Here is a 13427-nt window from a genome sequence, read left to right as displayed (position 1 = left end):
TTTCTATCTATCTGGTTGAGCCTGCTGCTAGGTCCAGAAGGCACCCTTTACTCTCACTATGCACTCACACTCACTACTCATGTTACTTGTGGTATACCACATAGTTCTACTGTAGGTCCTTTACTTTGGGCGATCGTGGCTCAAGAGTTGGCAGTTTGTCTTGTAATCAGAAGGTTGCCGGTTCAAGCCCCGGCTCCGACAGGCGTTGTGTCCTTGGGCAAGACACTTCACCCGTTGCCTACTGGTGGTGGTCAGAGGGCCCGGTGGCGCCAGTGTCCGGCAGCCTCGCCTCTGTCAGTGCGCCCCAGGGCAGCTGTGGTTACAATGTAGCTGCCATCACCAGTGTGTGAATGGGTGGATGACTGGATGTAGTGTAAAGTGCTTTGGGGTCCTTAGGGACTAGTAAAGCGCTATACAAATACAGGCCATTTACCATTTTTATCATTTTATCTATGTCAATGACATGTCTCAGGCTGTTTCTGCTGATTGTTTTCTTTATGTGGATGATTCTGCTCTTATAGTTAGTAGAAAAAAATCGTTTTAGGAATTAGAATTTGTTGGCCATCAGCTTGAAGAAAACAAACTTCCATGTAAAACATTAATAACAATATAAAACAATGATAGGACAATAAAAGAATTAAAACAATAACTAAGACTATTAAATGAGACCAAAATGCTTGGGTCATAGTGTGTTAAAAGCCAGGGCATAAAAATGTGTCTTTAGTAGTGATTTAAAGTGATCAAGTGTTTGTGCAGATCTAACATTTAGAGGAAAACTATTCCAAAGTCTGGGACCTGCCACAGAGAAGGCTCCATCGCCACGAGATTTGAGATTAGTCCGTGGGATGGACAGCAGTCATTTTGACCTAGACCTCATGTTTTTTCCTGGAGCATAAACAGAAAGGAGCTCAGACAGGTAAGAAGAGCTTGGGCGTTAAGTGACTTAAAAACAAAAAGTCAAAGTTGAAATTGGATCCTGTAGGCGACAGGAAGCCAGTGTAGAGAAGCCAAAACTGGAGTTATACTGTATGCTCTCTCTGTTTGGTACCAGTTAGCAGGCGAGCAGCTGCATTTTGGACCATCTGAAGACGATGAATGGAGGCCTGGTCGAGACCAAAATACAATGAATTGCAGTAGAATCAAGAATCAGATCAAACAATGATAGGTGAACATATACAAATCATGTACACGGCCTAGAAACAAATCGGGAAAAGAAATGCCTGAAAAGAAAAAAAAACATCTACACAAACCAAACCGAATAAAAAAGAAAAACACAATATCCCAAGGAGTATCTAACAATGGACACACACACAATCCGGTCATTAAGTGATGACGTGACAAATCCTACTTCCGGGCCTAAAGTAGTCTGCGTTTAATATGGCTTTTGTGTTGTTAACATGTTTAATGTTTTGTATTTTCTTCTATTTGATCTCAAAAAGCTCCTAAAACAGTCAGTGATCACTGTTGACCTCCCTCGGCTTTTATTACCGCTAATCATTTATTTAAGCTCAGTTTTTAAAACCTTAGGATGTAGCTACAGCCCAGCCCATGCAGCAGTATATGAATGACTAACCTCGTATTGTGGATGGATTATCTCAGTTGTTCTCCTGGCTGAAGTTTGGTCCTTTTACAGCATCCTGCCATGCGATTACATTTGTTCCTGACCACCGAGAACACTCACGTTAACTTCTATCCAGTGGAAAAAAAGTTAGCTTGTTTATATTATGCTAACATAGCTGTGTCGCTAACGGTCACGTAGCACATCATTATATACCAGCTAGCCCAACTTCAGTAACCCTACAAACGTCACTGCTGTTTAGTTTTCTGTCTTCATTTATGCTGGAAGTGATAGCAGAGCTGTACGTTTTAATTTGTTTCCAAAACCCGGCAGTCAGGACATGCTATATTGTATTTAGCTAGAAGCTAGCGAGCTAACTCCCTGCTAACTTCTAACTCCGTTAAATGTCATAAATTCCGTTTTCATGGATGCCTGGATGTTAAACTCAATTGTTACACCTGGTAGAGCAGAACGCTGATCATTTTATTAAAGATGAAAGACTTTAGACAGTTTTTCAACTCTCAGTAATGCCATAGTGATCGTTTGATATATGGACCTGCAGCGGAGTTTAGGCCCAGACACGGCTAGTGACGTCAGAATTAAAGACCGGATAAGCCAGTTTTGAGATGTATATAGCACTTTCAAATGATCATTTATGTGAATATGTGAATATTATTAGTTGAACCAGCACCATCACTCCTGAACAACAGATTGTGTTCATGGATTTGTGCTCCTCACAGGTCAGCAACTACAGACATGATTCATAGAATATGATCCTGGACACTGGACAATATATGTTTTTAAAATGAGCTAAAAAATGAACATATGTTAAACAGTATTACTATTAATACATTTAACACAGAGAGATGAAGTAATTCGTTTTACTTATGATGCTATGCACAGTTTACCAATAATGCAGCGGGGTGTTTTTATGATGTTTTATTTAAATCATAACTATGGTAACATTATATTTCCTACTTGAGGTGTGTATGATCAGTCTATCATCTCTGCACATTACCACACACTACTGCTCCAAGGGATACATCTGAAGGTATTTGGGGTTAGTGGCAGGGATTGAACTGGCAACCTTTCAGTTGAGACGCCTGCTCTACCTCCAGAGCTGTCCTACCTTAGTAAACTCTAAGATAATGACAGATGTGGAACAACATAACATCGCACAGCGTGACAATGCATAACATAAAGTGACAGAGTGAATTTTGGTTAATTGTATTCTCCAGTCACAGCATGCGAGGCTGACAAGACTGCATTAGAACACTGGAAACAAATGTTAGTGATCATTTGTCCGTTTGTTAAAAAACAATAACAGTAACATTATTAGATACCACGGTAACATAGTTTACCACATTATTTGCAGTAGTTTGTTACAATGCAGTTTACAATTCAGGACACTGTTTGAGCCCTTCAACAACATCAACATGCAAAATAATTGCATGAGTATTTTGACACCTATTTTCCTAGATGGGTAGATCTGAGGAGTTTGAGGGAAATCATAACACTCTGAACTCATCATAAAAGACTCAGGGGGGAAAAATGGTATTTCTAAAATGAGGGCAATGCTCCTGTAGGCAGAAGCCCTTCACTTGCATTAATTTGCTATTTTTTGCATGCGGCCTGAAACATTTTGATGAGCTCTCTAGGGGCTGCTGTCAGCCTCACCATGGCAGTACTTACCACTTCAATCTGTAGTGCTTTTCTACTGTGAGAGAGCTGTGTGTATGTGTATGCTCTGTGCAACTGCCGGTGTGTTGATTGTGAAAGGGCCATGGTTAAAAAACCCACCTTCGGTTACAGCTACTGGACAGGACACGCAGGGAAAAATGAGAATGGATCAGAGCTTCCAAAATGAGAACACAGCAAAGCAAAAAAATTTTAAAGAGAAAATGTGTGCAATCATGTCATTTTAGCTTTCACTCAACAGTACACTCAGCAGGACATTGTGCTGCCGAATATGTGTTTGTGGACGTGAGTGTGTATGAGAGAGAGGTAGGGAGATGAAACACATGAAGAGCACATTAGACACAGCTGTTCTTTAAGCTGCGAGCCACTTTTCATCTCAATCACATTTTAAATATCTCATGAACAGTGTCAGTGCTGGAGGGACAACTGTGACACTGAGGTGAAATAAAAAAGTAGGTTAAAAAACAGAAGAACAGGAGAACCAGACCCCACTGCAGCTAACAGCACCAAAGATCGTCTCGCTCTGTTTGTCTTTTTCTAAATGAAAAAACAAATCATTAAAAGCTTGCAGAGGCTTTTCGTATCAAGCCAACGCTCTGTTTTTAGTGGGTGTAAGAATCGCGCTGAATATAGAGTGTTTTGGCCAAACGCGATCTTTGCTCATCACCAGATCAACTTCCCAGGACACGCTGCACATTTGGGATTACTTTGGTTTTAAACCTACATCTGGGTTGGACAACAACAAGGATCATATGCTTCACCACTCTACTTGTCAGTTCCTATTAATGCATCCTTTTAATGTGAGTTTTACTTTCAAGGAAACAAACCACTTCATTAGAAAAATAAGATGTCAAAGACAAATGGTGGTTAAAAAAACATATGTATATAAAAACGTGATCACTCCCTGCTGCTCTAATAGGGTGATATGGTACTACAAGGTCATTAAGATAAGATGGGGCCTGGTTATTTAAGACCTTGTATGTGAGGAGCAGGATTTTGAAGAACCAGGCAGGTTTCTGGCTGTGCAGAGTAGTTGGGGAACCATAAATAAACCTAGTAGAGTCCAGAGTTTGTAGAACTAATCTGAAAAATATAATAGCATGACAGTAAAACTGCAGAGGTTAAGAAATGCAGACTGAGGAAGAGTAGTGTGATAAGAGAGGCTGCTGGCAGATATGGATAATATGATAAACTTGAGCTTTTTCCCTTTTTCAATCATTTATTAAAATGTGTTTCATAATCAGTTGCAGCTGTGAGGTCAGTTTTACGATGCAGGCAGTGATTTCTTCATTCCTTCACAGTGAGCATGTTTTTATAAATAATAACTAAAATCACATTTTATCCCAGTTCATTTTTAACTTTTTCATAATGCGTTTCTTCTGCATTAATTAATTTAGGTATTGGATTTGTTTGCTAGTAGGTTGTAAAATATATTACCTTCACGATCTGTAATGAAATGATCTAAATTTAATCTTAAATACTTAACAAATCCAAATATCTCACTGTGGAATCCCACAGCTACAAAGAAAATCCTCTTCAGTTCACGTTAAACAGCCTTGCTGTTAGCTTTTCATTCCTAATCGTTTGCTACTTACTGTACACTCATTACGTTTCTGTCAGAAGCAGCTACTTCTCACTGCTTTGAGTCCCTGGCCTTTACCAAACATCCGTTTCCTGTGTGTCACATGACTCGCGCTCTGCTGTCATTCAGTAGCTCTTAGCAAAGCACGTCAACCAGCGTCAGATTTCTCAGGTTTCTGTACCTTATCCGACAATGGCAACACTGGTGGCAAACAGGGCGATGGATGTGAACGGCCTGGCAGCGGCTTCGAGGACACATACCCAGGCTGTGACCAGGAACTACATCTCTCAGCCCAGGCTAAGTACGTTGCTAATGCAAGCTACCAGCTAACAAGGTTGTTGTTGCGTTCGGTGGTGTAGTTACGGTAGGAAACGGGATAACTTTGACTCAATGTATAAATGTAGCATTTAAAATGGCACAAGGGACAGTATGTTTACGGACTCGTGCAATAGGTTAATGTGCAGTGTGAAAATATAAAGATGTAAGATTGTGCTTAAGTCTTGGATATCCCATTGAACCGGGACGCAGCATTAGAGGGCATTAGCGTTAGCTAACTATCCACCTGTGCTGCTGTACACAGGGTGTTAAACAAACCAGCTTTTATTTTATAAATATTAATAATTAAATGCGAGTAATTCGGCAATTGAACCGTACTGCTGCTGTACATGCTGCGTTTAAGAATATGTCATTTCTGTCAAACAGCAGTGTAGCCACGCTAGCATGCTGCCTTTCACCAATGTCTGGAACTATTGATGAGATATACTCAGCGTGCGGGGATATGTGGTACACTCAACTGGTCACGAATTTAAAATGTCATATTTGCGTCTTTGCAGTGTTTTACAGGCAGAACTATATTACACAGCCTGTTGGTCGTATGGGCCAGATGGAGGATCTGTCATGTGATCGGATCACATGAGTGAGGCAGCCCGTGGTTAGGGAAGCTGACGTTCATGCTCTCGTGACAAGAATTTCGACATCGCTTTGTAAAATGTTTGACACGAAACTGTAAAAATGTGAAGATTTACAGAGATCTTCTAAAACATGGACTCTCATGTGTCATCTGTCTATTAGGGATAGGCGTGGTGATACGGTATCTACACAGGGGCACCTAATATTGATATGTTTTCATTCAGTTAAAATACTGTGAGAATATTACAGACAGGAAAGCAAATGCAAAGAGATTCAGTCTGGCTTGGACTGACTGCAGTCACTGTTGACATGCACACACTGTTCCCATTAGTCTGAAGCTCAGCTGGCTGTCAGCTGGTTGTGCAGATGTAATAGTTAAATGATCATTTCTGTTTTCTGTGAATTTCTATCTCTGCAAACAGCAACACATTTGTAATTTTCACAGGTTTATCACAGATCATTACTGTATTACTGGAAACAGACTGCAGGTAATTGCCAGCTTTACCTCATGTGATTGATGACTGATAGCAGACTCAGTCTGTGGCAGGTTTTAGTCACCGTCTCGCCATCTGAATGTCAGCAAAAAAACACACCAATTGTTACAGCATATCAAAAAATGTGACAATAATTTCATATTGTGAGTGAAATATGATAAAAAAAATTATTATTGGGTGTCTGGTGATTCCCATCTTTACTGTCTATAGTTATTTGCTCTTATATGGTTGTAACTAAAGGTGATATTTTTATCAGCAGCACATCTGTTACATATTTAGTAGGGGTGCAACGATACACAAAATTCACGGTTCGGTTCGATACTTTGGTGTCACGGTTCGATATTTTTTCGATACAAAAAAAATGTTCATGCCTTTTTAATTTGTCATTTATTAAAATTATAAATATATATTTTAACTCAAAAGTACAGTTTTTAAATTTAACCCTAACCCTTGTGCGTGTTTTTTATTGTGACAGCGAATGCGCACCTGCGGACCACTTATGTGCAGCCCTGGTTATTTAGCTCGTCATATTGCAGCCACAGAAATTCTTTTGTCCATGAAACCATAAAGCTGCACTTTCTTTTTGCCTTATAGTCTGATTTGTCATAACTTCTCCGTTTTGTGGTAAGCTTTTCTTTGGCTGTCACTTCTTCACCCTGACCTGTCTTATTTGGCTCAGCAGAACTAAAATATATATACTGCTACTTTTACACACGGACTCACATAAGCTCAGCGATTCTCTGCGCGATCAACCTCTCACATGTTTAAGCTGCGGGAGATTTCACTTGTCATGTTTGCATAGTAAGCTAACGATTAATAAGACGATGTCAGAGGAATTGGTGCACAAATTATCATCACTCACAGATCAGTGCTGTCGCTCTCTATACACAGTTCGCACGATTGCAAAGTGAAAGCAAAAAAACAAGCGCAAATTCAAACGTGATTTCAATATGTCACATATTGACAGTGGCTCACCCATGCCAATGACATAATTACCCAGCTACATTTCTGAAAGAATGCAAAAGCATGACATATATTTTTCCTACAATAGCCCGACGGAGGAAACACAGGGACAGTAGCTGCACCTCAGCCCCTCACCTCTCTGACGGTGCACATGCAGGTTGATGCTTTCGGTTCAGTACGCATATGTATCGAACAATACAACATTTGTAATTTATTTTATCAACTTTCCTTCTGACGATGCTGTCTGTGTGGAGCGCTCAGTGAATCTGCGTTCGACTACTCCGCCTAGGCTGCACTGTCGAGCGCAGATCCACTGAGTGCTCCACACAGACAGCATAGTCAGAAGGAAGAGCGCAGGGCACCTCCCCCACCCTCATTCAGATCTGGCGTTTGGAATTATTTTGGTTTTCATGTGACGTATGACCCTGAAGGTAAGCGAGTCATGGACTAAAGTAAAGTATGTTGGATGTGCCATGCAATGCTCAATTACATGGGTGGGAACTAGTGTGTTAGCGCAGTTAGCTCGTTAACGTGTTAGCCGTCTAGCCCCATGCACGGGGCGATCGGCGGTAGCTCGTTAACGGAGATTTGCCGTGTTGTGGCGTTAAGGTCATTTCAACGAGATTAACCTGAAAGCACTAGTGGGAACACAACGAATATGACTGCACATTTACGCCGACATCATCCTAGTGCAAAGACAAGTGGAAGCAGACAAAAACAACAAGCATGCTACTAACTTTAGCCGAGTCATTTAGACAGCTGTTAGCACATGATTCTCCTTATGCTGCTGAGAATATAGCCCAGAAGAAGCGGATAGTATAGCTTTTATTTTGGAAAGAGACATTTCTCTGTAATAAACTCTCTTTTCCAAAGATGAGTGATTCCTCAATCAGATACAGGGCTCGCAATATCGCTAGCCTGACATCCTGGGGCTAGCGATTTTTTCAGTCGGGCTACCAAAATCTATCTCTTCCCTGCCCGTCGGGCTATTGTAGGAAGGAAAAATATATGTCAATGCTTTTGCATTCTTTCAGAAATGTAGCTGGGTAATTATGTCATTGGGTGAGCCACTGTCAATATGTGACATATTGAAATCACGTATGAATTTGCGCTTGTTTTTTTGCTTTCACTTTGCAATCGTGCGAACTGTGTATAGAGAGCGACAGCACTGATCTGTGAGTGATGATAATTTGTGCACCAATTCCTCTGACATCGTCTTATTAATCGTTAGCTTACTATGCAAACATGACAAGTGAAATCTCCCGCAGCTTAAACATGTGAGAGGTTGATCGCGCAGAGACTCGCTGAGCTTATGTGAGTGCATGTGTAAAAGCAGCAGGATTTATATTTTAGTTCTGCTGAGCCAAATAAGACAGGTCAGGGTGAAGAAGTGACAGCCAAAGAAAAGCTTACCACAAAACGGAGAAGTTATGACAAATCAGACTATAAGGCAAAAAGAAAGTGCAGCTTTATGGTTTCTTGGACAAAAGAATTTCTGTGGCTGCAATATGACGAGCTAAATAACCAGGGCTGCACATAAGTGGTCCGCAGGTGCGCATTCGCAGTCAAAATAAAAAACACGCACAAGGGTTAGGGTTAAATTTAAAAACTGTACTTTTGAGTTAAAATATATATTTATAATTTTAATAAATGACAAATTAAAAAGGCATGAACATTTTTTTTGTATCGAAAAAATATCGAACCGTGACACCAAAGTATCGAACCGAACCGAACCGTGAATTTTGTGTATCGTTGCACCCCTAAGTAATACATATGTGTATGTGTGTGTATAAATGTGTGTATGTATATGTGTATAGATAGATAGATTAGTCAAAGACCATATAGGATATATATATATGCAGTCTAAATGAAGGCATAAAAAATATGTCTTTGCTTTGTTTCTGGAGGTTTTTGTGCTGCTGAAACAGACGTTATGATGGTGCAGGCATTAGTTAATATTAATGATAAATCAGTGTCCCGCCTTAAAAAAAAAAAAAAAGTGTACCTGGCCCAAGGACATTTTTAATGGCTTTCAAAAGCTTTTATTTTTATGTTTACAAATATGAATGTAATGTAATTATTACAATATTTTATATTATTTGACTTTTAAAAAAGTTACAAAAGCGTTTAAACGTTGATGGTCTGGTGCAACCATGCCCCCCATTAGCCTCAGCCCTGTTTCCTGCTGGTATGGCTTCCATGTAAAATGGGACGGCTGCCGTCAGCCTTCAGCACGCTGTACAATTTAAAGGTGGTGTCACATTAGGTTAACAGTTCATCTGCATATTTGAATACAGCTTGTTGGTTACTGCAGGTTTTCTCTGTGTAAAACACACAGTGGTGGATGGAGCAGCTACAAAGTTTCTTTTCTTCAGGTCAGAGTTTGTTGATCAGGAGCTTTGATGAAGGCGTCCTGCGTCGAGTTTATTTATAATCATATTATTGGAATGACTCGATGAATAGTTGCAGGCCTAATTAGGAGCAGAGCATGAGGTTTTAAAAGGGTTTGTGCTGCTTCCACTTAGCTGTGTGATGTTGAGTCTGGCTGGGCTGCTGCAGAAGCCCTGAGCCATGAGGCCAGAGAGCTGTTTTTTTTTCTTTCCTGCTCTTTATGCAAGTGTCAGAGAAGCAAGCATGGACTAAAAGCCTCTCAGCAAACTGGAAGGAAATGACTTAATGGTGCTCAGGCCATCTGAGAGCTAAGCAGAAAGGATGCAACATGTGATAAAACCCATCTTCTAAAAACATTGAACAATCCTGCTTCTGAAATACTCTAATTTTGCCATCTTTTTTGTCTCATCAAACACATTACCAAACAGCAGCAGTCCACACTTATGATGAGGCAGCAATTTAGAGCTAAATGATAATCTCAAGTAACTGTTTGGAAAAGTGTGTTTCTCAAATAGTGCAGGTGCTGCATTCACAGTGTGTGTAGCCCTGCTGGAGGAGATGTGTGGTTTGTTTCCATTTGTCTTCAACATACTGCTTATATTTGGGAAAGGCAATGCCTTTGTCACAGTCTAAAGGTAGTGTGTGACATTGACTTTAGTGCAAAACCATTGAATTTATACATCACTGAATGTTCCAGTAATATAGGCCCATAAAATAAACCTGTAGTTTCTGGTGTCCTCTGCAGTTCATTTAAAATCCTGGAACTTGAACAACATGATGGTGGAGCTTGGTCTCAAGAGAACAAAGAAGCAAAGAAAGCATAATCAGCAGCATGGATGGGGCCAACTGTAACTTGGTCTGTTGGCGAGCTTTAACGTGGTGTAGACATGTCTCTAAAATAACAGTGTCTCTTATGTCGTCTTTCTTCACTTTGTTACACAGAACTATCTGAGAAGTGCTGAAACTTTGAGTTGCTTTGAAGAAAATACTTGGCAGGTGATTAGGTTAACCATTTGTCCCTTTTTACCATGGGCTGACTTCAGCCAATCAGATAAGCAAAAACATGGGATACAGACATTGGCTTGTCATGAAATTATTGTTTGTCGCTATGTAAGGAACATTCACAGTCACTGTGTAAAGCGCTCGTCTAAAACGTGCCCGTGATTAGTCCAACTGTGAGCACATGGCTGCCTGGTAAGATACACGTGATCAGTGTATTGCAACCTTTGACATCTCACAGATTCTGATGCTGCAGGTTTCGTCTCTCTGACCAAAATTCACTGAACCAGCAGCAAAAGAAGATCCAAACTCCGCTTCACGTGTGGATGAATTCCCTCTGACTTTTGCTGTTTTGCTTCCACCACGATGCTTCCACTTCCTGCACAGCTCTCGCTCTCTCTCTCTGTGTATGTGTGGGTCATGCTTTTATACTAGAATATATTTTACCATGGGTAATGGTCAATTGGATCTGTGTCTCAGGCCAGTTTTGACCAAGTATGTAGGAGGGAGCTAAAGAAAACGCGTCTTTGTCCTTCTGCCATGAAAGGCTAATGGGGTTCTGTCATCATCTTGCTGGGTGGGCAGCGTGGACACTTAAGTTTGTAAATATGATGGCAGCAAACCACTCCAGTGTGAGCTGGAGGCCACCACTTGATGACCCATCAGAGCCACATCCACATAAAGCAGAGATGGCATCCTAAGGCCACCGAGGTGAAAGCCTGTTGCCACGTGGCTTTGCTACAGGACGGCCTTCAGAGGTACAAACAAAACGTTCTTTAACCATCCTAATGATGTCGTTCACGGTGATGGGCGAGTCATCTCCTACGTTTCTATACTCTGGTATAGGAAGGCCTGTTGGTGGGATTGAAGACATCCTCAAAGTATCCCCCACATCACCTGACTACATCCTTAGTTGAAGTCAGTAGCACCTCACCCACACTACACCACGTGAGTAGAACACCGCTTTCCTGCTTGGAGTCGCCTGATGGCTTTTGAGGTTTTGCTTCAGCTACCTCAAGAACTTCACTCCTCTTGGAACGCTGGGGCTGGCACAGACTAACCAAGCCTAATAGGGCTCCTGTAGCGCCTCCCTGAGGTGTCAGGTGTCCACCATACCACTACAACTGGCACCAACCTTCTTGCAGACACACGTCTGTTCAGCCAGCTCACTTTGAACTAAGAATGTCCCCAGCCTCCCTCACAATGCTGTAGAGGTTCTGTTGAAGATCCTAATTAAAGATCTTCTGCACCGGGGCCTCTGCCAGATGTCCCGGACAGCTGGCAGCTCAGACTGGTTCCAGCCTGAGCTGTACGTTCAGCTGGCGTATCTTGCGGTGACCCAGTTCAAGGTTCGTACTTGACCACAGTTGAGCTTTGTTAGTATTAATCTCTGTCAGTAGAGTAGGAACATCAAGAATGATGCCTAATTTGACAATATTATTGAAAATAGAAAATATTTTCAACATATATATTGGCTTTTTTTTTTTTTTTTATTTCCTGCTGTTCAAACTGTTACTGAGCAGTGATTCCAAAACCCACTCACCAAATCTCGAGCATGCTCAGCATCAGCCGCTGTTAGTTTAAAGGAAAGTCCAACATCACTACACTTTGAACAACGTCCAACCAGTTTAGGTTAGTATTTCAAGCCATCAAACAGTCTATAAGATCACAGTGTTGAGCTGGTTTTCCACTGCGATACCGACGTGACAGAGCTCTAAGAGAAGCAGCTTGAAAATCCACTCAGAGATGGAGCAGGAAAATAAACAAATAAAAAGGCTTTCTCATCAGACCAAGTCCTTTCTTTTAAGAGGCCTTTGTCTCTCTCATGTCAAATGCGACAAAAGCTATTAGCCCATGAAATGGCTTGTCTTTGTTTTAGTGGTGCATTCTGTCATTTAGTGCTATGAAAAGACATGGAGCAAGGCACTACATTTCTTTGTGAAGATTTAATTATTGGTAATAATGTAGTCACGATAAACAAATGTCTCATCTGTCACTATGAAAGTAATTTCTATAAAATCAATGTTATTTTTTGCAACAGTTCTATAATCCACATTCTAATTAGGTTTAAGCAGCTAGCTTGTCAGTAGGAAAAAAGACTCTTGCGTGGGCGTTTGCCATTCTTTTCATGAAAGAACATTAAAATGTACGCTAAGGATCTGACACCATTTCAGTCTGTTGCAAGAACAGAAACCAATCAGCACACACTAGTTTCACTGACCACTGACGGCTCACTTCCTGAAATTCCTCACCTTAAGAACTGGTGGCTCTTGTTAGAAGAAATGCAATGCAGGAAATTCTCCACTGCAGAACTTCCCATAAACCTACGACTGTAAGATTAGCATGATTTTGTTTAGCTTTAAACACCCCGATGATTAAATGTGCAGTGACTCGAGTGTGCCCCAGCTCACAGCAGATCTTTACTGTTCGCAGGACCTCCTTTACGAGTGTGGCCTCTTTTGTTCTCTACTCGCACTCGATACTTTGTTTATTGAATAGTTCAGTTTCCGTTTCTTTTTGGTCATCACTCATTTTATTGCACATGATTACTTAGAGTTTTGAAACGCGCTGCTTCCATTTCTTGTTTGTTTTGACAGAAATAGTAAATGTGTATATTTTTCATGTAATGATCCCTTAAAAAAGGTGTCTTGTAATTTATTATAATAATGCATTTAGGTTCGCAGATAGCTGTCATAGAATACAGTAGGTTTGGCTTAGCTTGATGTTATAAAAGCGCGAGGGTGCTGCACATAATTAGCACCGAGTTCTGTGGGAAACCCGTCTTTGTCTACAGGATGTATTTGGGAACAGCTTGTAAGGGCTTCTTTGTTGG

At 40.9% G+C, this 13427-nt stretch overlaps 1 protein-coding gene across 1 annotated transcript in view; it reads left to right on the top strand.

Annotated features, from left to right (window-relative positions):
• Nucleotides 1-4921: 4921 nt before the first annotated feature.
• The window catches only part of atp6v1ba (ATPase, H+ transporting, lysosomal, V1 subunit B, member a), a 39628-nt gene continuing 31122 nt past the window's right edge, over nt 4922-13427 (top strand). Inside the window, exon 1 of the mRNA XM_085295895.1 lies at nt 4922-5139. Within this exon, the coding sequence (XP_085152021.1) occupies nt 5031-5139 (109 nt within the window). The 5' untranslated portion in view covers nt 4922-5030. The remainder of the gene's footprint in view (nt 5140-13427) is intronic.

The sequence above is a fragment of the Mchenga conophoros genome, linkage group LG13 (genome assembly GCF_057382185.1).
Source record: "Mchenga conophoros isolate Kocher_MC1m ecotype Shallow Benthic linkage group LG13, M_conophoros_male_GT1.1, whole genome shotgun sequence".
Lineage (NCBI taxonomy): Eukaryota > Metazoa > Chordata > Actinopteri > Cichliformes > Cichlidae > Mchenga > Mchenga conophoros.
This window is presented reverse-complemented; position numbering and strand designations above follow the sequence as displayed.